Source organism: Aethalodelphis obliquidens, unplaced genomic scaffold, assembly GCF_003676395.1.
Source record: "Aethalodelphis obliquidens isolate GAN/ISIS:26980383/991018 unplaced genomic scaffold, ASM367639v1 scaffold30, whole genome shotgun sequence".
Lineage (NCBI taxonomy): Eukaryota > Metazoa > Chordata > Mammalia > Artiodactyla > Delphinidae > Aethalodelphis > Aethalodelphis obliquidens.
The window spans coordinates 5,893,653-5,921,149 of NW_020837974.1; the positions used below are offsets into that span (position 1 = coordinate 5,893,653).

The following is a 27,497-nucleotide window of genomic DNA, read 5'->3' on the forward strand; positions in this document are numbered from 1 at the left end:
AGGGAACAAGCGATTCTGACCGGGGAAGGGTCGAGAAGGTTCCTTGGAGAGACTCCCACAGAGGGAGACGGGCTCTGACGGGGCCTCTATGAAGGGAGAAAAACATAGGGATTTGTCGGTCCGTGTGGCTCAAAAGGCCCCAATTCTCAGTACCTCATTTCGTGACCAATGCACTTGTGAAAGCGCCAAGGCTCCACACACTTCGGTCCGTGAGTCTGAGGACATTTTTCGAGGGAATCAGTAAGATGTCCACGCTGCCTCGCCACCACCTTCCAGCGGTTTTCTGAAGCTGACTTCGCAGAGGCAGCAGCTTCCCCTCAGGCCCAACCCTCCCCCGCCGGCCGTACTCGGGACCCCGGCCGCGCGCCCGGCTGTGCGCGTGCGCCGACCGCCCCAGCCGCGCTGCGCAGGCGCCGTGGCCACTTCCGGGATCTGTCAGCCGCTCCCTCAGGGCCTCGGTCGTCCGCCCGCGCTCGCCGGAGCCTGTTCGCGTCGACTGACCAGAGTCCGCGAATTCAACGCTCCGAGCCCGTTCGGACGGCCCCGACCCCCAGGTAAGAAGCAGCAGGGGCGAGTTTCTGGCCTTGCCGGCCTCCCCTGGGCCGGCCTCGTCCCGGATCTGAACCCGCGGGGGCGGCGAGGCGGGGGCTTAGGCCGTGGGGCCCTGAGGCTGAGGGGCGGGCCGGGGGGAGGGGGCGGGGAAGCCGCGTTCTCAGAGGGGCCAGCCGAGCCCTGGGGTCCCCACACGTCCAGATCCCATTTTCACGATTTTCGAGCGCCAAGCCTTCTCCGATGCCAGAATTAAAGGTTGCTTCTCCTGCGCTTCCATTGTGGGCATTTATCCCAGTCTCTAATATAGTGGTGAATGGAATCATCTCCCCCCAGTCGAGCGTCACGAGGCACCGTTCATTCCTTTCTTCAGCGTCTAGAATAGGGTCCCTGCGCGCCATAGGCGCCCCTGGAATGTTTGGCTCCTGTCTAGGGCCACCTTCCATCCTTCAGATGTTGGGGGACCTTACCGAGCTCGAGAAGAACCTTCCCCCGAGTTCTTTAAGAATCCCCCCGCTTGGGTGCCGCCTTCCCCTAAGTCACAGTTGTACCTCTTCGCTCCTTGTCGCTCCGTGGAACCCTTTTGTAGCGCCTCTCCCACCACACCCCTTCGGTTGGGCTGCCCAGATTGCCATCCCGGCGCCACCATTGCTTGGATGACCCTGGGAAGATTGCTTCTCTGAGTCCCCGTTTTCTCATCTGTAGTAATAGGATCCTCAGGGGGTTTCTGAGGCTCCAGTGAGTTTATTTGCATAAATTGTTTAGGATAGTTCCTGGCCCAGAGTAGGTGCTCAATAAATGTTAGCAGTTATCCCTGCTTCTCGGCATTCTCTGTCTGTGTATCTATCTCCCCTTCCTCTTCTACGCTTCTCCCCCCAGATTTGAGGACCAGGAAAGTGTCAGATTTATTTATGTTTCTGGCCCCAACCTGGTACTTACTACACTGCTGGGCACATGGCAGGCACTTAATAAATTGTAGTTTAGAATCTTTAATTATAAAGCCATCTGTTCTCATACTGGGGCTTTGGAACCGGAAGGAAATGCTGACCTATTTTTATCTATTTCAACTCATTGCTGAAATTACCTAAATTATCCTAGTTCTGCCCTCTTTTATCAGTTTTTAAATCTAACCTTTTGGTTTCCCGGAGGCCCTGGGTTTTTCAGGTATCTTAAAAAAAAAGAAAAAAGAAAGAAAAGGAGAAGGTATCATTCAGGAGGCTATTTTTTGCCCTGTGAGGGAGTAGGTGTAAGTGGCTGCTTCCTACACAACCTATTCGGAGGCCTTCCGAGGTTAATTTATCTACTTACCACAGTTAAAGGAGGCGATCATTCTTGGAAAATTAAATCTCCTGCTGGGGGAGAGTATCAGATCTAGGTAACTAATCCTGTGCTGAAACAGGTTCTGCCTAAGGAAGTTTGGTCTGCTGGTGAGACTGGTGCCTGGAGTTGGAACCTGTCTCTGAACGCTGGGGAGGGTGTGGTGACCTTGTCAGAGCACCTGCTATTGCTGGGTTGGGTATTGAGAGCAATTAGAAACTGGATGAATCACAGTCTCGAAAACTGACCCCAAGCAGGGAACTGAAATCCCCACTGTACAAATACTTTAAAGCTCCAGGACCGAGAATTTAAAGCCTAGGTAGCTGTTTCCAAGTTCAGAGGGTACTTACTGGTGTGTATTTCTAGGAATGGTTCAAAAGCCTTGGGTCTGAGGAAGAAAGGGAACTAACTAACTTAACTTACCGAGCATCTGTTTTAGGCTAGGCTTTGAGCTACATGCTTTCACGTATTATTTAATCCTGCTACCACTGGCCTTGGGATGTCAGTTCTGTGTCCATTTTACAGATGAAGAAAAATGAGTTTTAGAGATATTGAGTGACCTGCCCAGGGTTTCCTAGCTACTGTGTGTCACAGCCAGGATTCAAACCCAGGTCCTCTTGGCTCCACAGCCCATGGCTAACCAAATACCAGGATGACTCAAGTGATAGGTAAAGAAAGGAGTTGGGGGGTGGAGGGGGTCCCTGGAATCATAATGTCCTATAAATTGTTCTTTCTCTCTGTGCTGGACATAAAAAGTTCATCAGTAGAAGTTTGTTAAATTTAATGCAGCACCTTTTTGTCTCTCCCGTTTTCTTCTCTCTACCCTCGTTAAGACAAAGTTTTTCAGATTTCACTTAAATATGAATCACAGTTTAGAAATTATAATTATCACCCTACGACAGAGGTTTCTTTTTCTTTGTACAAAATTCAAGTTGTCATTATTCTGCTTTCACACTGAGTTTAATGAACACAGGCAGTGTTTACTGGTGTCGTATGAATCTGACAAACATGAGTGTTGTCTTGGCCTACAGACTTAAAATAGCCACATGATTATAGAAGGAAGTACAGGTCTAAGTGTATGTCCAAATACGGAACTTGAATGCTATAACGAAATTAGAAATGCAATTTTAGAAATAATTATGCCATTGAGTAAATGTTTACCTCTTTTGAAGGCTTTGCTGCATTGCTTATAACCGTGAGGTTTAGAATGAGAAAGCCTTTGTCTGCACCTTTTTTTTAATATAAATTGAGAACATTTCTTTTTTTTTTGTGGTACGTGGTCCTCTCGCTGTTGTGGCCTTTCCCATTGCGGAGCACAGGCTTCTGGACGCGCAGGCTCAGCGGCCATGGCCCACGGGCCCAGCCGCTCCGCGGCATGTGGGATCTTCCCGGACCGGGGCACGAACCCGTGTCCCCTGCATCGGCAGGCGGACTCTCAACCACTGCGCCACCAGGGAAGCCCGAGAACATTTTTTTAAAATTATTTATTTATTTATTTTTGGCTGCGTTGGGTCTTTGTTGCTGTGCGCGGACTTTCTCTAGTTGCGGTGAGCGGGGGCTACTGTTCGTCACGGTGCGCGGGGTTCTCATTGCCGTGGCTTCTCTTTGTTGTGGAGCACAGGCTCTAGGCATGCGGGCTTCAGTATTTGTGGTGTGTGGGCTCAGTAGTTGTGGCTCACGGGCTCTAGAGCACAGGCTCAGTAGTTGTGGCGCACGGGCTTAGTTGCTCCGAGGCATGTGGGATCTTCCCAGACCAGGGCTGGAACCTTTGTCCTCTGCATTGGCAGACGGATTCTTAACCACTGCGCCACCAGAATAGTCCACCTTTTCTTTTTTAACTGTATATGAAATGTGTGCTTTTATTGCATGTAGATATTTACATTAAATTATTAATTTGCAGACCAATTTTGTTTCAGTTAACAAGTAAGCCTTTAAAATGTGGCATATAAACTAAATTGCTTTTAATTAAGCAGATGTTTATGGCACAACATGTTATTTTGAGTAACTGAGTAAAACCTTTTGTAATGGGTAAGCGTATCGTATCAGAAAAAGAATCATGCACTGAGCTTCTGGAGGTTTACTTAAAAAAAAATAGACAAATTAAGCAGTGTTATTTGAATTCATTTAAAAGTTTTTTTTTATTTCGAGTTAGAGATTTTATTTGTGAGTTGCAATTTGCTTTCTAGAACATGTACCCGTAAAAAAAATTAATGACTTAAATATCCTCACTCTTAGAATAGAATGTGAAACACTGATATTTCTCTGCCAGTTCAAGATATCAGATGTTTTATTTAAGGGTACACTTATCTCTTTTTGACCTTTAGGTTCCCTTACAACAATTAGCAGAGACATTTCCTTTGATTTCTACTAAGATTGATTTCTGCTTTGTCTGAACTTTCATTGTTCACTTTACAACCTTCTAATGGCCTTTCCACTCATTTCCTTCTTGCATCAGAATTCCTATCTCACATTTCAGTCTCTACCCTAGGTTGACTTGTACTTAAGTATTGAAACGTCTGAGTGCTGTGGGAGTGCCTCTTAGAAATGATAAAAAAGGGATGGGGGTGGGGCCGCTGACTGCTTTTTTGAAAAAATTTCTCCTATTTCAGGTAAAAGTTGCTTCATCAGTGTATCTAGATTTGGGTGCCTATAGAATGGAGAGTGTGATTTGATTTTTAATTTAATGATGTTTCACAGATTCCTGCTTTTCATTTAGTTACAATAAAAGGTTTAAACAGTAACTAACATAACAAATACCTGCCTACTCTTTGCCTTGATTCGCCAGTTGTTGACGTATTGCCACATTTGCTCTTTATACATCTACTTGTTGTCCTGAATGATTGAAAATAAGTTACAGAAGATGTCATGACATTTCATCCCTAAATACTTCATTATCTTTATCTCCTAAGAGTTAGGACATTCTCCTACCTAACAGCCAGCCATTATCATAGTTAAGAAGTTGAAAATAATTCCATATTGTTGTGTGATAGGTAGTTCAAATACAAATTTTTCCTATTTTACGAAATACATCTTTCACAGCTGTTTTAAAAATGTAGGTTTACAATCAAGTTTCATTTATCAGATTTGGTTTTCATAGCTCTTTTAATCTAGAACAGCCACCCTCCCCCACCCCAACCTCTTTTGAATTGTCCAGGCCAATTGTTTTATAGGATGGCACACATTCTGGTTTTAACTGTTTGTTTTCCCTTGGTGTTACTTAACTAATTCCACTCCCCTTTATTTCCTGTAAACCGGAAATTAGGTCTAGATGTTGATTGGATTTAGCATAAATACAATATGTTTGGCATAAATACTTCATAGGTAGGTTGGCCATATTACCAGGTTTCTCCAGCATAGTCCTGTGGCCTGTTTTTGCAGCATAATTATTAATAGTGCCCCTTTATGCTCTCTTGAATGTATTCTGGTCTGGATAATAAATTAAGTGGTCACTATTTATAAGTGATGGTGTGCCCTTCAGTTTGTCTCCTGTCAGGAGGCCTATCAGATTATATTGTTCCACTACTTATGATACTAAGATTGATTGCTTGGTTAAGGTGGTGACTGCCAGATTTTTTTATTGTAAACGCATGTTTTTCTGTTTGTAATTAATAAATAATCTATGGGATGATCATTTGAGACTGTGTGAATGTCTTGTACCCCAACAGTCCTTAACTCATGGTTTTAGAGTCCCTTGATGTGGTTACAGTGCTAATTGTATTTAAATGATTAAGTTTTGACATTGAGATTGGTCTTTTTCAATGGGAGAATGGTTTTATTTTTCCCCAAACATTTCAGGATCCCCAGACAACTTAAATATGGGTTGCCTGCCATTTTAAATGCTTTTTCTGTTGCTTGTTGCAGCTTTCTGTCCTTTGAACACACTAAGAATAATGTCCCTGCATCAGTTTTTACTAGAGCCAATCACCTGTCATGCCTGGAACAGGGATCGTACCCGTAAGTATGCTATTAACTTTGCTCCTTTATTTTGGTACCTTTGATTCTTTTAGATGTAGGTACTTTTAGGGATCACATATTTCAATATCATGTGAACAGGACATAGATATAGCTTCAGAGAGAACTAGGTCAGTCCTTTGGTTTACAGGTAGAGAAATCGAGGCTGAGAGGGTTGGAAGGACTTTCCAGTGGTTACACCCAAGTTAATGTCAGAGCCGTAATTAGCACTCAGGCCTTCTGGCTCCTTGTCCACTTCTTTTTCTACAGTACCACCTGGAGGACAGTTTATATCAGAGACATCTTTCATTGCCCTAATAACCCAATGTCTGGGATGGTTGTACAGTAACACTGACCACCCAGCATTTAGTCAGAATACTAGGACCTAGATATAAGACACATATGGTTTACAAAGTAAACCATACTGAGAGCAGTATTTAATCTAGTGTTTACTATGCTATTCGTAATAAGCTTGAGTTTCCAGTTTTATAGCTCTAGCAAACTAGAAAGGGATGGAGAAGACTTTTAGAAGTAGGTATAGTCAGCAAGCAAAGTGCAGGTAATATGACAAGGAGAAGGCAAAAAAAAATCTTAAAACAGACAGGGGCTTCCCTGGTGGCGCAGTGGTTGAGAGTCCACCTGCCAATGCAGGGGACACGGGTTCGTGCCTCGGTCCGGGAGGATCCCACATGCAACGGAGCGGCTGGGCCCATGAGCCATGGCCGCTGAGCCTGCGCGTCCGGAGCCTGTGCTTCGCGATGGGAGAGGCCACAACAGTGAGAGGCCCGCGTACCGCAAAAAAAAAAAAAAAAAAAACAGACAGAAGTGTAGTATTATGCCCATGAGTTATTTTTAAAAGTTAGGTATTTATTCACTGTCTAAAATAATAGCCTTATTGAAATATAATTCACATGTCATAAAATTTACCCTTTTGAAGTATACAATTCAGTGGTGTTTAGTATATTAAACAGAATTATGCAACAATCACCACTGTCTAGTTTCAGAATATTTTCATCACTCCAAAAAGAAACTGTATGCCCATTAGCATTCACTTCCAATTTTCCTCAAAACTTCCAGCCCTAGGCAACTACTAATCTGCTTTCTGTCTCCATGGATTTGCCTGTTCTGGATATTATGTATAGATGGGGGAACTATTAAATGATTGACCTAAAGTTTGGGTCATAGACTTTAATTTTAAGAAATCGATATTTATTTTTAAAAAATGGATGAACTAGAAAGGAAAAAATACCAGTATAAGTTCAAAAAAATCCATCATATATGTATATTCTTAACATTTTACATTGGTCTAAGAGAGTTCTCTTGAGAATTCTATCTTGTGATTTATATTGGCTTTATTGTAAAGAAAAACTTCAATATATTTTATCAGTAGTATCAAGGGTTGTTGGAGGTTTTGTTTGTTTGTTTGTTTGTTTTTATAAACTAGTGGTTCCAGCCTGGGTCTATGATAGCAGTAATGAAAGCCTATGAGCTATTTTTAGTATTTCAGAAAGTCTAACAGAAATAAAATATTTGTCCTTAATAGTGTTGTACAGGCAAACTAAAATGTCAAATATATTTACTGTGGACTAAAATTATGTCAGTTAAGGGAATTCCCTGGCGGTTCAGTGATTAGGACTCAGCACTTTCACTGCTGGGGCCCTGGATTCGATCCCTGGTTGGAGAACTAAGATCCCTCAAGCCTAGCGGCTGGGCCAAAACAAAATAAAATAAATAAAATTATATCAGTTAAGTATAGTAATATTGTTTATTTGTTACTGGTTAGAACTTTAATTGACAGTTGTATATGTTTATAATAAAATGAATTTTTAAATTCAGTCTTTCTAGAAAACATTTTAAAATATGGAGTACAAGTAGAGGTAAAAATAATAAAGGAATTCTTCAGGACGAATATTGGGAACCATTTTCTGAAACCGCTTTCCTGTTCCCTCCTTTAGTCTGTTTTTATTTTTTTTATTTTTTATTTTTTTCAGTCTGTTTTTAAAATGCCAACTGTAACATCACTTTTTTTGTGACAATTTCGAGTTCAGGTGTTAACTATTGACTTTTTTCTCCAGAGATTGCCCTTAGCCCCAATAACCATGAAGTCCACATCTACAAGAAGAACGGGAGCCAGTGGGTGAAAGCTCATGAACTCAAAGAGCACAACGGACACATCACAGGTAAAAAAAGGAGATCACATGAGCTTAGTACGGCATTTCCAAGTCTAGCATGCTTCTGTGTAAACAGATAGCCTAGTAAAGGAAGTCTGCCATGGTACTTAGTGCAGCATTTACTGATTTTTCTTGAGAAAATTTGATAAAATATATAATAGTGACCTCAGTTTTTAAGTGCGTCTCTGAGCCCAGCTGGTATGCATTGTTCTGCTAATGTTACAGAAAACACAACCTACTCTGGGGACTAGAGAGCTTAGATTAGATGAGACATGAAAGCGAAAACCAGACAGCACGTCAGCTGTGTGCAACCGCAAGCCAAGCTGTGTTCCCAAGTCCTAAGGGAACGCTGTGTCTTCCAAAATTTTCCTGTATGTTGTTTTTAGGGCAAGGAAGACATTCCAAAATATTGAAAAGGACATAGAGTAATACAACAAACACCCATATTCCTGCCACCCAGAATTAGCAGCTATTTATCTTTTTTCCTGTGCCAGAAAACTTGGGACACAAAGATTTGATTATAAGAAGTATATTATTATAAGAAATATTATTCCAGATAATGGTAAAGTCTCCTGTCACCACCAGTCCTATTCCTCTCCCCCAGAAGACACTGTAATTGGTATGACATTGTCCCAGTCCATTTTTTATACTTTCACATACATGTATGTGTGTGTGTGTGTGTGTGTGTGTGTGTCAGTGTGTGTAAGCAGTCTTTAGTACTATTGGCTAGAATTTTTAAATACTGCATAAATGGTATCATAGCATGCATCTCCTGTGGCTTACTTTTGCATTCCACATTGTTTCTGAGTTCTCTGTATGTAGGTGTATCTAGATCAAATTGATTCCTTTTACCCGCTGGGTAGCATTTCATACCTCATCTATTTACTCTTTCCTCCATTGAAGGATATTTAAGTTGCTTCCACTTTTTCCCTGCGACATTTTAGTGCTAAATTGAGCGTCCCTGGGCAGATCTCCATTCAGGTGTGAATGTCTCTGGGAGACTTGCTGTACCACAGGGGTGCAAGCATCTTCAGCCTTGCCAGGCATTGTCAGATCGCCTGCATTCCTGCAGCCCTGATAGGAGTGCTTTTCTTCCCACACTCCACACATGCTTGATAGAAGCAGACTGACTGATGAGTGATCTTTGGTCACTCTATAAGCTGCATTTCCCTGATTAATAGAAAGGTTGAGCAGATGTTTATTAGCCACCTGGGTTTTAATTTTCATGACTTTACTGTTCATAACCCCTAACCATTTTTCCATTGAGTTTTTAACTTGTTCTTGTCAATTTGTAGAAGACTGGATCTTAAAGCATTAGCTCTGAGGCAGATTCCTGAGTGTACAGTAACTTTCATCTTTGACAAAAACTATCAATGAATAGTTGGGTAAAGGTAGCAAGCAGAGCAGTGTCGAGTTTTATTAAGCAAGTGTGAAATAAAGGAGAAGGAAGAAAAAATGGAGAATTTTTACAATGTTTTCAGAATTTAGTAAACCATATCTTGATACCAGATTTCAAGAGAGTGTATTGCTTTGTTGTTAAATCATGTCTGGCTACTTTTTTTTTTTTTTTTTTTTTTTTTTTTTTGGGGTACGTGGGCCTCTCCCTGTTGTGGCCTCTCCCGTTGCGGAGCACAGGCTCCAGACGCGCAGGCTCAGCGGCCATGGCTCACAGGCCTAGCTGCTCCGCGGCATGTGGGATCCTCCTAGACGGGGGCACGAACCCATTTCCCCTTCATCCGCAGGCGGAGTCTCAACCACTGCACCGCCAGGGAAGCCCTGTCCGGCTACTTTTTAAAAAAACATACTAACTTACTGCTGCGTTCAGGGAGAACTCTTAGTCTTTGACCCTTACTACCATAGTTTCTTTTTTATCCTATTTTCTAAGTGATTCAACTGCTTTAAACAATTGGCCAAGCACATCAAAACTTATTCTCCTTAACTTTTCAATTATAAATTTCTCACCGCAGTCTTGGGTTTCCCTTCTCACAATGATTTTTTGCACTTAAGTGGGCAGCACAGGGACTGATGATAATTTTCTTTTTTTTTTTAATTGGGACCCTTGAGTTTTGCCTCTCATCCCCTAATATACTGATTAGCTTAAATATATCCTTCCCCGCAATCAGAGAAAAACAGCATGTTTTGACCCTCTGCACCCCTTACATTGTATCCCCAGCAAAAACTTATGACCATCCGTTCTTGTTTTTACCAGTGCTTTGTATGTGATATCAGTCAGGAACCGACTAACTATATTACCAAACCAGCACCAAAGACATAATTTCTATTTTTGTTGCTGTTGCTTTCCCATGACCTTATTTTTATGAGGTTTGGCCTATTTTCTTTAAGTCCCTTTGCCAGTGGCCTTACAGCCTAAAAATAAGAACACTCATATTTTAAATTGGAATTTTAACATTAGGAAATACTTATAAATGAGAAAGGGCCAAGATGAAAGACCAAAGAAATAGCCAAAAAAGTGAAATAGTTATGTCCTTTTTCTCCCCCTGCTTCTCTTCTGGAATCCTTTGAACTTGGGCCTGTTTTCTGTCCAAATGCTCAAATGACATTTTTTTTTTAGATCTGAAAAAGCTGTTGTTGGAAAAGTCTAAATATAACTCTGTGGCAGGAGACCAAGGATCAAACATAATTTCTCAGAGAGATAGTAACTACGGAAAAAGAAAATTACTCTCTGAAGCTTTTTAGAAGAAAAGTCTGCTCAGTACTACAGAGAAAAAGAGTATGGCATGCATCAAAGGGATATCAGAGTTCTGGTGTTTTTCTCTGACTTTATTCTTTTGTGTTAAATGCTTGATCACCATCTCCTTTAAAAAAAAAAAAACATTTTATTGTGGACACTTTTAAATAGAAAGCATATAAAAGCAGAGTAATGTAATGAGCCCCTATATACCCATGACTCAGATTCAGCAATTATCAATTCACAGCTAATCTTGTTCTCAGCTCACTCTCAATTCTTTTTCCTGTACTATTTTCAAGCACATCCCAGACATTGCATCACTTCATATTTCAGTTTGCGTCTCTAAAAGGTAAGGACTCTTCAACAATAACCAATACAATAGTCTGTTTTAATTGGCATCCTAATAAGGTACACACATGGTTGTGATCAGTTGATCTATCTATTAAGTTTATAGGTTCCCTTCTTTCTTTTCCTTTGCAAATTATTTGTTAAGAAAATTGAGAAATCAGGTTGTTTGTCCTGTACTGTTTTCCAGAGCCTGGGTTTTATGGATTGCAAGCCCATGGTGTTTCACATATTTCTCCGTCCTCTGTGTTTCCTGTGAATTGCTAGTTGAAGTTAGGTGGTAGCAGATTCTTTCATGACGGAGGCACATAATGTCCGGTTGTCTTTCTTTCTGTGATGTTAGCAGTTGTTGATGATTAGTGCCTATAGCCATTAATTTAATAGTGGCTGCAACATGATAATATTCTAAATCTATCATTTCTTCTCTGTTAGCTGGAATACATTCATAAAAGAGATGCTTACCTTCATCTACTATTTGGTTATCCTGAAATATAGTTAGTATAGGAAAGACAGGATAGATGTTAGATTCCTTTTCTTTTCCTTCGAAGTCTTCTAATGGCAGGAAAACAAAAAAAGATGCAACGCTAAATTAGCAAGAGATGAGAACTTGCCTTTACTGAATATTGGCCCTTCCCACTCTCTTTTTAACAAGTGTGTGTTTTAAAAGAGTTAAAAGCTAATGTTATCTAAAAACAGGTTGAGGCTACGACTCTGGTTTTACAACTCCTATATTCAAATGAAAGATGTAGCCACAGAAGTAGACTTAGAACTATAAAACGAAGCAGAAGGCAGTTCCTTGTATTTTTCTTAGAGAATAAGGATCTATTGATTTTTTTTTAAAGCACCTCAGGAATTCTTATAAAATACATACGTGTGTAATTAAAGTGGTGGTGATATTGGAATGGGGTGAAATTTGAGATTGTCAAAATCATTACAGAATCACTGAGTTTTCTCATTACAAGGCAATATTCTGGATAAGGATGTATTAGTCTTCTATCGCTATGTCACAAATACTACACACTTAGCCACTTAAACCAAAACACACTTATTATCTCACAGTTTTTTGTGCGTCAAGAGTCTGGGCTTGGCTTCTCTGGGACCTCTGCTCAGGGTCTCACATAAGCTGTAATCAAGGTGTCAGCCACGGAAGGGCTGTTCTCATCAGAGGCTCCACCAGGGAAGGATCTACTTCCAAGCGCCTTCAGGTTGCTGGTGGTAGAATTCATTTCCATGCAGCTGAGAGATTCATGGCAGCTTGCTTCTTCAACAGAGAGTAACAGAGAAAGACCTTGAGAGTCTCTAGCAAGAGGGGTGCCGTGCTCTTAGGTAATCTTGTGCACTAGTCACATCCATCTCACCTTCCCAGCATTCCACTGGTTAGAAGTGAGTCAGGGGTCCTGCCCACACCCACAGGGAGGGGGGTCCCACAGAGTCGTGAACAACAGGAGGTGGAATCTCGGAGACCACTCCAGGGTCTGCCCACCACAGTAGTTTCAGAGACTCGCTTCATATTGTCAGGAAGCTGGTAATCAAGTTAGGAGAACAAGACAGTCATAAAAATAACTATTTTGCATCACACTTCTGGGAATTTATCATAGAGATCATTTTAACCAGAGCAAGAAGGTGTGTGTCTGAATGTTTATTCCAGTTTTATCTATTCTAATAAGTGACTGGGAATAAAAAGTACAACAATGGGATGTTTTGGGAAATTATTATGATGAGATCAGTGTTCTAAAATAATGTACAACCACTGCTGATTTATAAAAAACAGGAGAAAATGTTTGCCATATTAGTATCCTTTGCGGGAAGAATGTGTGTGAAGAATGGAAGCAGGGCTTTTTTGACTTTGCATGTGTCCCATCGTGATGTTTGTCTCATGATAATACGTGGGTTTGCTTTTGTAGTTAAAAATAAAATTTAGGGCTTCCCTGGTGGCGCAGTGGTTGAGAGTCCGCCTGCCGATGCAGGGGACACGGGTTCGTGCCCCGGTCTGGGAAGATCCCGCGTGCCGTGGAGCGGCTAGGCCCGTGATCCATGGCCGCTGAGCCTGTGCGTCTGGAGCCTGTGCTCCGCAACGGGAGAGGCCACAACAGTGAGAGGCCCACGTACCGCAAAAAATAAATAAAATAAAATAAAATTTAAAATGTAATAAAGAGAACTGCAAAGCTGTCCTATAATGAATAGATTTAAAATAAAAATACATATCACCGAGAATACACTTCCCCATATTTTTCCCTTCACTGGTATGAATAATTGAGCTGACTATTCCTGTAGGTGAATGAACATAAACTGTTCACACTACTAAAGTCACTGTAATTTATGGCTAATGGAGACTTTGATTCTTACTTTTTTCATGTAAATGTTAAGAATGTTAATTATTTTTAAAGAGATATCTATAATAAAAAATTATTAGTAGTATTTCTATACCTTCAGTGTTAAGTTATACTTATAGAAAATACCTCATCAGTAACTATAAAATGACTGAATCATAGCAGATTTTACTCTTGGTATATAACAAACTGACCTTGACTTTGGGATCCGTCATAGAGGCACCAAGTAAGTAAAAGTCTGATCAAATAAGAAAAATAAATCTTACATTCAGACACATATTTAGGTCTTTTCCTTGTTTAGATGCAAAGATACTCAAAGACTCTTTCATAGAACCTGTATCATGTAAAAAAGGTATTTCGGTTAGTTTAAAAAACAGTGAGCTTCAGAAGAATCACAATTTATATTTTCCCCTCTATACTGATGATTGTTTACCCTATATGTTGTTTTATTTGTAGGTCATATAGCAGTCTTTCAGTTAATATCATGGACCAAGGTCTGTTACTGAATGAGTAAAGGTACTTTCAGAGAAAAAAAAAAATCCAGTAAAGAAGGAAGAAAAGGGTCTTCAGATCACATATTCTAAAGATATGTGGCTGGGTGTTAAGAATGCCCCTGCTTGGTTTGTAACCTCCGCAATTATAACAGCTCTGTTCTGCCTGGCCTCCAGAGGATCCTGAGTTACGGAACTTTGCAGAGAAACATCCTTGCCTTTGTGTGTGAAGTGGTGACCAGGACCATAGGTGGGGAAGGATGGGCTGGGGAGGAAGATCCCAAGCCCGCATCCAGCCCTGCTACGCCGGTGCCCTCCTGCTGGTGCCGTGTCAGTTGTCAATGGCCAGGCAGAGCAGATGCCACCACATCTCAACTTTCAGGTATCGACTGGGCTCCCAAGAGTGACCGCATCGTCACTTGTGGGGCTGACCGCAATGCCTACGTGTGGAGTCAGAAAGATGGTGTCTGGAAGCCGACCCTGGTGATCCTGAGAATTAACCGTGCAGCCACTTTTGTCAAGTGGTCCCCGCTAGAGAACAAATTTGCTGTGGGCAGCGGAGCACGACTCATTTCTGTTTGTTACTTCGAGTCCGAAAATGACTGGTGAGCAACATGAGTATTTTTATTTCTCTGTAGAATCATACATTTGGACTGCTGTGTCCTCGGTGACTTCTTGAGGCACTGGGTGGAGGCTTAACTGTAACTTCATCTTTTCCTCATCTGGATATTTTTTTTTTCCTTTGAAATTCTCCATTCTCTCTGAACATTTTTCCTTCTTCTGTGTGCAGGGAGTCCAATCTCACATCTTTCTCATATTAATATCGAACTGTGGTTTCCATGTTCTGATCTCCTGACTTGTTTGTTCTTTAAGATGCTACAACTCTTCTCACTCTGTGCTGTCTAAATTGCTGTTTTCTTACTCTGATACATAAATTATAAACTTGAAAGATGCTCAGTGCCCTAAGGAAGTTTTTTTCCCTATCTCTATTGACTTAAAATATCTAGGAGTCTTACAGATAACAATATTCTCCTTTCTTTAAAGTTTTATACCAAATCTGTGTCCTGGCATAATATTTTACTTGTTTAAACTGTTAAACTTTAAAATTTGACCAGAATCTCAGAAATATAATCAGCCTGTTGTACTTACTTTATACTGTAAACCACTTGGAGCTGAGCCAGTTAAAATACGGGGATTTATTTAATGGCTAAGTAAGTTATTTTAACTACTCCTTCCTGCTTACTTTGATAAGGAAACCACTCTGCTCTACCTGGCATGTGTTCAGAAAGGGTGGTAGATATGCTTCAACATGGAATTGTCATTTAGTGCGAAACTGGCAGTGTTTGTACTAAAAATAGCCGGGTACACATTACTCTTCATGTGTCACTGTCTGAAACAAGGAAAGGAAGGGATTATCACATTACAGTTTGTAATTTAGTAAAACCTCAGAAATTTTGATTCTTTGAAACAAGTCTGTGAATTTGCACCAAGTTTGAATTTTGAGTTGAAGACCTGCGGTTTTTCTTGCTTGCAAGCTTGCAAGCATGTGTAAAAACAAGGCTAACAAAATGTTGCCTGCAAGAAATTGTTTAGAAGGCTCACTGTAACAAATAGATTAGAAACAGCTTTTTTCCTGGGTAGCTTTCAACCTCAGTGACTTTGCATTCTTATTCATTGAAAAATAGTCTCAGATTCAGGCAAATTGGGCTTTACTGTAGTACGAGGTATTGTCCCTTGATCAAGCCATTATGTTCAGGGGAGTGTCTCAGCTATGGCACTATAATTCATTTGTAGGATGCGAGTACTTTAAAACAACCTCTAAACGCCTTTAAGGTAAAACAACTGTTATAAAACAAGTCAGAATGTTGTCTGCTTTTCAGAAAAGACCCTACGAAAAAGATTCTATAGAAAAGTGATTTAACATCCAAGGAAGGGTGCTCTGCTCGAGAGTAAGTCTCTCAGCTTCTAAGCAGCAGAACAGCATTGGTCTTTAAGCAGCAGTTTAGGGACAGAAATTGAATCAGGCCAGAATAATGACTGATCTTAGACATAAATAAACATTTTAGTGGAGCTAGAGAGTTAGTCAGAGGCCCATCACCAGCAAGAGGTTCTGCTAATTTCTTGATTTCTCTGTGAAAAAATAAAGAATTTGCAGCTTCTCAGAGACTTAGAAAGGAAATTAAACTATTTTACAACCCAAACTTAACCCAAAACAAAGGAACAAATCACTGAATATTTGTAACAAAAATTCAGCAGACTTCCCTGGTGGCGCAGTGGTTAAGAATCCACCTGCCAGTGCAGGGGACACGGGTTGGAGCCCTGGTCCGGGAAGATCCCACATGCCGCGGAGAAACTAAACCTGTGCACCACGACTACTGAGCCTACATGCTGCAACTACTGAAGCCCGCGCATCTAGAGCCCGTACTCCGCAATAAGAGAAGCCACCGCAATGAGAAGCCCGCGCACCGCAACAAAGAGTAGCCCCCGCTTGCCAGAACTAGAGAAAGCCCACGCACAGCAACGAAGACCCAACGCAGCCAAAAATAAATAAATTTATTTTTTAAAAAAATTCAAGTGATTTCAAACCTCAATTTTTATTTCAAAGGTTAGAGTTACACATAATGTGAAAGTCCATGGGGGACGGTATGAGAGTTAATCCATAAATATACTTAATGATGAGGATCCCCTGGTAGCCGGGAAAGTTCCGAACTGGCTGCTCTGATGAAAACGTCAAAGCCTGAAAGACAGGAGAGCAAAGGGGCCACATATGGTTCCCCTTCCTCTCTTCCTCTAGAAATGCACCTTCTCTCTGGTAGAACACTCGGTGGCCACTTGAGAACCACGTGTAGGTGTTTTTGCCTGACACACATTTGTAGGTCATTTGGGGACGGTTGCTTGATGCGTGGATAAACTAAAATGGGTTTTCTCCTTTTGTAGGTGGGTAAGCAAGCACATTAAAAAACCCATTCGCTCCACGGTCCTCAGCTTGGATTGGCATCCCAACAACGTCTTGCTGGCAGCAGGATCCTGTGATTTCAAATGCAGGTGGGAACGAGTGAGGATTGGTAGACGGCCTTGAGCTCTTCGTTTTTCATCTTTCAGCAAGTATTTTTGAGGTTCCTTTTCTTTGTAAGGTACTGTGCTAGGCCCCACGAGGGTCCCAGAGATGAAAGGAGCTTGTGATCTAGAAAAGGAGCTACAGCAAGTGCGGAAATCAGGAGGTATCAATAGAAAGCAGTGGACCAGGAGGGGCAGGCGGAGGGATGCAAGGGCAGAGCCAGGAAGTTTCCTCAGGCAGAACATCCAGGTACAGGGTCCCCTGCTCTCACGGTGTTACTTCTCATTTCATAACCCAGGCAGCAGACTGGGCAAATTCCAGAGTGAAACTAAGATCAACAAAACAGAGCTGAACAGAGCACTGCTGAGCTGTTATTGTGCGGTTCCTTTTCAGTTAAAGCTCTTTATTTGTCATTAGCATGAGACTAGAAGAAACACAGCCACTTTGCTGAGAGCTTTAAGGGTCATACAGTGTAATTGCTTTTTAAAGCTGTTCTTTATCAAGAAGTCTCCCCCCTCCCCACCCCGGCCTTAGCCAGAAGAAAAGCAAATGTTGCTTCATGTTGACTCTATGGTGGGTTGGGAGGTGGGGTGCAGCATTCTTTGGTAAGCTATGTGGAGAAATTCCAGAAAACCTGGCCAGTGATTTATATCCAAGAATCCTCACGGGGTTTTTGGTTTGGGATTTTTTTTTAAAGGACTTGTATGGGAATTTGGCTGTGGGATGGGAGTACAATAGTGTCAAGGTACTTTTTGGAAAAATATTGGCTCTTCTGCTTGAGAACCAGTGTTAACAGTAAAGATTTTTTCATATTCAGGAGTTTTGTTGTTTGTGATGTGTTACGCAGAGTCATTACAGCTCCCTTAGAAGATGCAATTTAACCGTACCACCTGGGTTGTCAGGCTGTGTCTAAAAATCTCCTTGTACAAATAGCTTACAATTCTTTTGTTAATATTAATTTCCAGAAATAAACTTGGCTTTGACCTGTGGTCCTGTGGGTAAGGGTCTTTCCTGTTCGAACTGTCAATTTGGCAGCACAGTTCTTTCCTGGCTTCTGATGACTAAAGCAGTAGCCATCGTGATGCAGATTTAAAGCACAGAGATTCTGAGGTCACATCATCTAACTTACAGATAATTCGAGGCTTCCTTTGCCTCTCCACTGTCCTGCCTCTTCCAGAGCTGCTGCCGCCATTATTGTTTTAGGGGGAAAATATCCCAGATCGCTTCGGGAGTCTTTAAGTTTCAGAAGTTTTTGAAGAGAAGCTGTATAAAGAAATAGCATTGGAGGGCAGATCCCCAGCTGTTCTCTAGCCCTTCTGCTTCCCAACTCTGGTCAAAACATCCTTACGCACAGCTTCATGGAATTAGAGAAAGAGACTGATGATCCCAGGCTGTAATGGACCCGCCGTCATCCCAGACTAGACCTGCCACAAAGGCTGGACAGTGGACCTGAGGGTGACACTAGGGAGAGCCTACCCACTCTCACTGGCCTCCCTTGACTTTCTCTTTGGATGTCTCTTTCTTCCTTTCTTTCCTTCCTTTCCTTCCTTTCCTTCCTCCCTTCCTTCTTTCCTATCTTTCTTTCCTTCTTTTCATCTTTCTTTCCTTCTTTTCTTCTTTCTTTCTTTTGTTTTGCCAGGTCTTAGTTGCAGCAGGCGGGCTCCTTAGTTGCAGCATGTGGGATCTAGTTCCCTGACCAGGGATCAAACCCGGGCCCCCTGCTTTGGGAGCATGGAGTCTTAACCACTAGAAACCAGGGAAGTCCCTCCCTTTCTTTCTTTAAATGAGTTAATGCTAGTGGTTTATTGCAGAGTAGCAAATAGTTTCCTCTCTCCTACCATTTGACTGTGTGGGCTCTGGACTGCTGTGTTAAGAATGGTGGTGAAGCAGACACGAAAGTATGCTGTGCTCATTTAGCAGAGTCTGCCATGGGCCAGGGAGCGGAGAGGGGCAGGACAGCAAGGTCCTCCCCTGGATGCACTCCAGGAGGGAAGGGCTTTTGTGTCCATCACTTCTAGAGCTATGCCCCGAGAGTAGTGCCTGACACGACGTAGGCCAAACTTGAATTGACCTGTAGGCAGCCCTTAGAACCCTTCTGTGTCTTAAGAGGTTTATGTATCTGAACTTGTCTGTCATCAGGTTTTGCCTTTTTTTTTTTTTGCGGTACGCGGGCCTCTCACTGCTGTGGCCTCTCCCGTTGCGGGGCACAGGCTCCGGACGCACAGGCTCAGCGGCCATGGCTCACGGGCCCAGCCGCTCTGCTGCATGTGGGATCTTCCCGGGGCACGAACCCGTGTCCCCTGCATCGGCAGGCGGACTCTCAACCACTGCGCCACCAGGGAAGCCCATCAGGTTTTGCTTTTGATGAGTCAGTATCTTTTCATTTTGGGACACCTTACAGCAGCTGCCTGTGGCCTGTTTCTATATACGCATATTTTCATTTACTCTTTCTTTCTCTTCCTGCCCTTAAACCACAGAGTGTTTTCTGCCTACATTAAAGAAGTGGATGAGAAGCCAGCCAGTACACCCTGGGGCAGCAAGATGCCTTTTGGTCAGCTGATGTCAGAGTTTGGTGGCAGTGGCACTGGCGGCTGGGTGCACGGGGTCAGCTTCTCCGCCAGCGGGAGCCGCCTGGCCTGGGTCAGCCACGACAGCACCGTGTCCGTTGCCGATGCCTCAAAAAGTGTGCAGTGAGTATCTGCCTTCATCTGGACTTAGAGAGGAGTGGGGTGGGATCTCAGCAGCTGGCCTGAGGCTGCCCTTCCCTGGGTATAAGTGCAGGGCACCAGCATAAAATTCCGAACCCGGTTGCAAGGCAGCCTTTAAAGTTACCTTCACACGTTTAGATTGTCCATTTGGGGAAATTTTGAAGACTTAGGTCTCACTTCCAGAAACACTTCTTAATGGAAGTGCTGATTGTGATTCCTCCAAAGGAGTCTCCTGGTTTGCTCCTGGTAAGAGTTCCTTCAGATGGCAGTTTAGTCTGTTCCTGTGAATTCCTCACAACACGTAAATGGCATCCAGCAGCCTTAGATGAAGTGGGAGATGTGTTCTTACTCTGTGTAGTCAGTGGACAGTGCTCCATTCATGTGGGCCTTCATGCAGTGACACTTGACACCCTGGGAGCCAGTCCCCCTGGTGTGTGCACTGGGGGAGCCCGAATCGCAGAGACTCGCTGTGAAGAGGTGCCTGCTCAGCCCTGAGGAGAGCAGTGTGTGTCTCATCAGACTTCAGTTTGTGTCTGCTTATCATGTCTAGAGGGAGAGAGAGGGTGACCGCAGTCCTTTCCGCTTGTGAATCTTGGTTCTGTCCCGGTGAATCCTTTCCGTTGGCAGCTGAAGGTAACCCACCTGGGGCTTCCCTGGTGGCGCAGTGGTTGAGAGTCCGCCTGCCGATGCAGGGGACACGGGTTCGTGCTCCAGTCCGGGAAGATCCCACATGCTGCGGAGCGGCTGGGCCTGTGAGCCATGGCCAATGAGCCTGCGTGTCCGGAGCCTGTGCTCCGCACCGTGAGAGGCCACAACAGTGAGAGGCCCGCGTATCGCAAAAAAAGCAAACAAACAAAAAAAAAGGTAACCCACCTGTAAGGGTTTCCTGACTTGTCCCCTGTGCAGGGAACCAGTCACATCTGACTCCCACTGCCCCACACTGACAACAAAGTGACATTTCAGAAAGAATATATATTTTACTGATTGGGGTGAATTTTTCTTTTTAATTTTTAAACACACCCCCAGTCTAAATTATGAAGCCTTCCAGAAGATTTCTTTACATATGTAGACACATATATCTTTTCATTTTTAACTCCACTGGGATTATGGTATACATTTTGTATAGTAATTTGCTGTTTGTCATTCAGTAATGTTTTGTCATGGCTGTTTGATTTCTGTACAGTTTATTGTAATGCATAATAAGCTCTTAGCACATGCTTATATTAGAAGCTCTTGTCTACCTTCATATTGATTTATTATTTGGCTTCTCCGGTCCTGCAAGTCAGATTACATCCGCTACCCTTCTCCATATCAGAGTATTTCATGTAGTAAGAGCCAGGTATGCCACAGGAGAGCCTAAGATGAGGTGTTAATACTTTAATCCAATACCATTCGTACTGAAGGGGATAGGGCAGGGGTGTCTCCTGAGACACAGTTTCAAAACGCATCATCTTTTACATGGAGTCATATGATCCTACTTCATCAGCCAGCATGTTTGCTGCCGTATCTGTGTAATCTCTCAGCCAGATGATCATGAAGCATACATGTGTACACACACACACACACACACACACACACACACACACACGGCCCATTCGCATGTGAGCTCCTGCCTGGCCAATACTGTGTCATGTTCATCGGTGGCCGTAGCTCCTGCCCCAGTGCCTGGCAGGGCACAGAATAGACTCCCATAAATGTCTGTGGTCCCAGCCCTCTAGGAGCCCATGTGAGCACAGGCGAGGAGAAGGGAGCAGAGAAAGGCCTTCAGTCCTGCGTGCCGGTGATGGTCAACTCTAGGAGGCCAGAGAGAAGAGCAGCCACTGCAGGCTGAAGTGGTCCAGGAAGGCTGTTCGTGGGGGTGATGAAACTCAAGCCGAGTTTCAGAGACTGGGGTGGACTTTGGAAAAGCAGAAGGAGCAGAAAGGGCGTGTGGGTAACGGGGCAGGGGGAGCCAAGGCCGAGGCGGCAGAGAACCGGCGCTCCTGGGACCGCAGTGTAGGGCAGTTGGTGGTGAGCAGGGGTGCAGGAGGGGTGGGTGCAGGAGGGGTGGGCACAGCCAAAGGGGGCAGAGGCCTGCGCGTCTGCGGGTCACCTCAGGGCTGGCTCATGCTGGAGATTCCTGGAGGCTTGGGTCATGGGACTCCTCTTAACGTAAGTGTTCGTTCATCCTGCCAAGCCCCCATGAGAACGGGTTCTTTGTCGTCTGTGTCTGAAGAGGCTGCGTGGTCCGCTCCATCTCGGGTTAACACTGTTCTTGTGTTCAGGGTCTCAACTCTGAAGACAGAGTTCCTGCCCCTCCTGAGTGTGCGCTTCGTCTCGGAGAACAGCGTCGTGGCCGCTGTAAGCATCTCTCTTGCCCCGGAGCCTGTGCTTACTCTCCAGAATGGGAGCAGGGCGTGCCCTGTGGCTGTGCGCACAAGCACGGAGCAGCAGCCTTGTAGGGGAAGCAGCTCCAGAGGCTCCCATGGTGGGGCCGCTCTGCTAGGGCACTCGCTGGGCGCACACCCCGCAGGGCCTGACTGATCCCTCGTTTCAGGGCCATGACTGCTGCCCCATGCTCTTTAGCTGCGACGACCGTGGCTGCTTGACCTTCGTCTCGAAGCTAGACATCCCGAAACAGAGCATCCAGCGCAACATGTCGGCCATGGAGCGCTTCCGCAACATGGACAAGCGGGCCACGACCGAGGACCGCAACACGGCCCTGGAGACGCTGCACCAGAACAGCATCACGTAGGTGCCACCCGGCCCCTGGCCCGACGGCTGTGCAGAAGTGTTAGGTGACCGGGCTGCCCTTCTCCCCTCTTCGTTTCCTGACGGGTCCCTGTGATGTTCTCTGTCCTGCGGGCCCAGACATCCATTCAGGAACGGGGGCAGTGAGGGGTCTATAACTTCCCGGCTGCAGGCTCTTACTTCCAACTCGTCACAGAGAGCGAGCCGCCCCCACGTAGTCATTACGTCCTTCAGGGCATAGACGGTCTGGGCGTCCCGCGTGCAGAACACAGGCCCTGCTGCGGGCCCGTGAGCTGGCGCGGCCTGTCATGCAGCCTCTTCTGGGTCTTGCTTTCTCAGAAACTTGACTGAGGACAAAAGGAGACCTTCCTGAATGTCATGTTCCTCTAATACTGAGCACCTGACAGTCATATCCTGTTTGAAAGGTAGCTGTCACTTCAGCCATGGGTTTCAAGTAAGGTGTACAAGTAAGAAGATAGTTTAACTAGAGAGACAGATTTTTCAGCATCATTATGACAAAGCCAAAAAACTCCTTTACTTATTTTTCATCAGGCGTCTGTGATTAAATAAGACAGTAGAATTGTGTCGTGTCTAGAAAGTTTGGTGTTTTTTTTTTTAATCTAGAGGAGAAATGCACTGTGTTCTTTTTTTTTTAATTTATTTTTGACTGTGTTGGGTCTTCGTTGCTGTGTGCAGGCACTCTCTAGATGTGGTAAGCAGGGGCTACTCTTCATCGGGGTGTGCTGGCTTCTCATTGCGGTGGCTTCTCTTGTGGAGCATGGGCTCTAGGCGCACAGGCTCAGTATTGTGTCTCACGGGCTCTAGAGCGCAGGCTCAGTAGTTGTGGCACACAGGCTTAGTTGCTCCGCGGCATGTGGGATCTTCCCGGACCAGGGCTCGAACCCATGCCCCCTGCATTGGCAGGCAGATTCTTAACCACTGCACCACCAGGGAGGCCCTGCACTGTATTCTTTGACTAGACCTTTTGTGTTGAGAGACTTTAATGTGGGAGATGATCATGGGAAGAATAATGGAAACCTCTAGACTTTCTCTTCGAGAGAATTTCTTTTTTTTTTTTTTTTTTTTAAATTTCGTTTTACTTTTTTTTTTTTTTTTTTTACTTGGCTGCGCTGGGTCTTAGTTGTGGCATGCGAACTCTTAGTTGCAGTATGTGGGATCTAGTTCCCTGACTAGGGGTCAAACCTGGGCCCCCTGCATTGGGAGCTCAGTCTTAGCCCCTGGACCACCAGGGAAGTCCCTCTTCAAGAGAATTTCTAACTGCAGGTTGTTATGTTCAGCGGAAAGGGCCACTGGACTTAAAATAGGCTGGAAATAATCTGTGCTCTATTGAAAAGTAGTCATTTGAAGGCATAGCAGAACTTTTCTCCACACTTTTCAAGTTTCTCTGTCTTGAAAGATTTTCAAAATTATTTTCTGTGAGGTTCTCTTAAGCTTCTCTGCAGACTGTGTATCTGTAAAGAGACAGCTCTCATTACCTTTTTGAGACTTTGAGGTTAGGAATAAAAAGACCTTTGCAGATTGGCATGACTGCTTTTATTTGCAGATATTAAGTCCTCTTTACCCTAGAGCAGGGTCAGCACACTTTTTGTATAAGGAACCAGAGAGTAAATTTTAGGCTCCGAGGACTACGTGGTCTCCATGACAACTACTACAGCCCTGCCATGTGGCCTGCAGGCTGCCATGGACAGTACAGAGATAAATATGCATGGATGTATTTCAGTAAAACTTTATAGGGACTTCCTTGGTACCACAGTGGTTAAGAATCCGCCTGCCAATCAATGCAAGGGACACGGATTCAAGCCCTGATCCAGGAAGATCCCACATACTGCAGTGCAGTTAAGCCCGTGCGCCACAACTACTGAGCCTGCGCTCTAGAGCTCACCAGCCACAACTACTGAAGCCTGCGTGCCTAGAGCCCGTGCTCTGCAACAAGAGAAGCCACCGCAGTGAGAAACCCACGCACTGCAACGAAGAGTAGCCCCCGCTCACCAGAACTAGAGAAAGCCCACGCGAGCAGCAACAAAGACCCAACGCAGCCAAAAATAAATTAATTAATTTAAAATTTTATTTAAAAATAAAATAAAACTTTATAGACACTGAAATGTGAATTTCACATAATTTTCATATCATGAAATAATAGCCTTTTAATTTTTTTCTAAGCACTTAAAATTGTAAAGGCTATTCTCTAGCCCATAGGCTGTGCAGAAACAGGTGGTGTGTGCCATCCCCTTCCCCAGAGGGAATGTTCTAGGCATTTCGGGGAGAAAGACAAATATTGTCTGAGCTGTGGAATTGGTTTTCTTGAAAGTTTTTCAGATAATCGGGCTAAGCCAGGTTGTTTCATCAATCTCCTCGGCTGAGCTTGGTTGGAATTTTGTGGTGTGTCTGAATGTTGCTAATATTAATAATGATTAATTTCAAATGTAAGGAGAGCTTTTGACTCATATGCCCTCATTGTCCTAGAGGGTAATTTGGGAGTTTTGGTTTGGAGCCAGTTGGATTTCAGTCGTGCTTCACGATGCCTCTAGTATTTTTTTAAGCAGTGTGTCCATTTCAGTCACAGCTGTGGTCGTGGCCTCTCCTGGCTCCGCAGGGTACACGCTGTGTGGCCTGAATTGTCCTGCTTCTCCATGTCCCTCTAATTAATGCACGTTCTTAACTTTTCTCTCTTTCCAGTCTTTTTCTTTTCTGGACATCTGGTAATAAAATAGATTTTAATATTTTCTGAGTCAGATGGCTACAGACTAATACCTATGGACGCTTTAAAGGAATTGGTAGACAATTCGTTTCCTGAAGACGCTGTTACCCTTCTAGGAAGGTTGGAGCTCACTTTCACCATGTGCCTTACAGTCTCTCTCTTGTCTTTGCCTTTTTTCAGTCAAGTGTCTATTTATGAGGTGGACAAGCAAGATTGTCGCAAATTTTGCACTACTGGCATCGATGGAGCCATGACCATTTGGGATTTCAAGGTATCGTCTTATCTTTCAGAACAGATCTCGTTTGTGTTAAAAGTCTTCCCATGAGAAGACTGGTCCTCATTTCTTGGACCCAGCCGTCAACTGCAGTGCACGTCAGGAGCGCAGTGCACGTCAGGAGTGCAGTGCACTGGCTGTGGTTCTCTTGAAACCCTGGGAGCTGTTAGCAGGAGAGAGCCGCACTTGCTCACTGAGGTGGAGTCCACACTTCTGGATGTCCTCGGAGTCACTGAGGGGGGCTGGGGGCTGCTTTTGTGGCGGGCCCCAGGTTGGGCCCGGACTAGCTGAACTCTGTAGACATGTGTTTATGGTTGACACCAACTAATCAGATCAGCACTCACTGCCTGCCTGCCGGGTGCCGGGCCAGGTGCTGGCATTGAGGACGTGGACGTGAAGGAGCCCTCGGGGAGCTCGTCGTGGGAGAGAGAGGAGGGTGGGGGTCGGGTGGAGCACCGGGAGAGGAGCCAGCGCCTATGTTTACACCTTGAGGAATTGGGGGGCTGTACGAACTGCCTGAGTTGCCTGTCCGGGCGAGCGGTCTGAGCTGCAGGGGCAGCACGTGCAGAGCAGCCGAGCGGCTCAGGGGGCGTGTGCTGCACTCAGGCCCTGCTGTGGGGCCTGCGGAAGCAGAGCAGAGCGGGCCCTGCCTGTGGGCAGCTGGGGGCTGCTCTGGAACCGACGTGGAAAGGCACCTGCTGTGACGTGCAGGTGGCCTGGACTCTGGACAGAGGCTGCTGGAGTGAACGCGTGGCAGGGATGTGCCTCCAGCCGTGCTGGGGGGCAGGGGGTGGCCAGGAGGTTCTGGGCTAGAGGGATTTAGGAGGCCGCGTGGAGGGGTGTTGTGACCATGAGGGACAAACCCCGGAGGCCTCTGCACCCTCCAGCTTCAGGGTTGGGATAAGGAGGTGGGGAGGAGGGGCGGGGCTAAGAGAGCAGCTCAGGTGTGCAACTCTGCGGACTTAACCCCCAGAAGTTAAACGTTTACAGAATTCTGCCACTGCCTGTGCGGTTCCATGATTGATGTTGCTGCCTCTACAAGTCTCTCCTCACCCTTGTTACCTTCACCTGCTTTGGGGCATCGTGCACCTGTGCAGTTAGCTCCACCTGGGCAGGTAGCTCCGCCCTTCATCCTTTGATCCCTGCGGCCAAGTCCTTTCCTGTGCGAGTGAGCTGGGAAGTTCCAGCGCATTTTCCTCTCTGGTCCATCTGCCTTTGAGCACCGCTAGGCGTTGTGCACCAGGCTGACTGCATGGGGGCCACAGAAACACGGGAGTGCCTGCCATCAGGGCACCTGGAGTGAGGGCCAGTGACACAGATGATAAGCACATACGTGCCCTGGGAGCAGGCGTGTGCCCAGAGCCTGTGGGCTGGGGCCGTGGGGACAAGGCGGCGCAGGGCCAGGAAGGGCCAGCAGGGGGAGTCCTGCCTGGGAGAGTCTCTGCAGGCCATAGTCCCGGAGCCCGTCTCAGAGGGAGCGGGTCACAGCCAGGAAGGAGGGGGTGTGGGGTAGTGCCTTGGGGAAAACGCCAGGATGGCCGGTCCCCACTGACCATCAGTGTTCTTCCTGCCGCTCTCCAGACCTTAGAGTCTTCTATCCAGGGCCTTCGGATAATGTGAAGCTGAGTGAGCCGCCCAGATCCAGCATGAGGACAGACAGGCTGCGCCGGGCAGCTCCGCCATTCGCATGATGGGCAGGAGAGCCGGCCGCCAGGAAACACTGAAGACACATATGGCGCAAACCTTGTTGTGTGTTTTGTTTGAGGATAATTGGTGAAAGTGTTGGTTTTTTAAAAGCAGCAGTGATTTGGGTTTTGTTTTTTGGTTTTTTGTTTTGCTATTTCATTCCATTCTTGACCAAAGCTTCTCTTTAAGTAGTTTATTATGGAAAATTGTCACACTAACTTAAAGGAAGGGGTGGGGGAGGTATGTAAATTGTTCGCTACAAAATTAAATAAAAATACTGAATGTGTTCTTGGTTTTGTCTCCTTATACCGTTTGCATTTTTAGTAGGAAAAGATGGGTAAATTCTTTGTTATACTAGTTAGTTTTTAGGGTAGAACCTTAGATTCTTAGTTTCTTATATTGAGCCATCTTGTACAACCTTTACCCAAAAGAACCGGTTCTCGAATGCCGTGTTTTAGCCGTGCAGGACTTCGGCAGAG

The 27,497-nt window shown here is 44.8% G+C and overlaps 1 protein-coding gene across 1 annotated transcript; it reads left to right on the forward strand.

The window, feature by feature from the left end:
* Positions 1-422: 422 nt before the first annotated feature.
* On the forward strand, positions 423-27,305 carry ARPC1A (actin related protein 2/3 complex subunit 1A). The gene is made up of 10 exons (XM_027125831.1): positions 423-554; positions 5,728-5,820; positions 7,893-7,997; positions 14,226-14,448; positions 16,781-16,888; positions 19,379-19,591; positions 21,874-21,949; positions 22,146-22,339; positions 25,239-25,329; positions 26,914-27,305. The coding sequence occupies exons 2-10, from the start codon at positions 5,757-5,759 to the stop codon at positions 26,950-26,952; spliced, it is 1,113 nt and encodes a 370-aa protein (XP_026981632.1). The 5' UTR covers positions 423-554; positions 5,728-5,756; the 3' UTR covers positions 26,953-27,305.
* Positions 27,306-27,497: the final 192 nt, after the last annotated feature.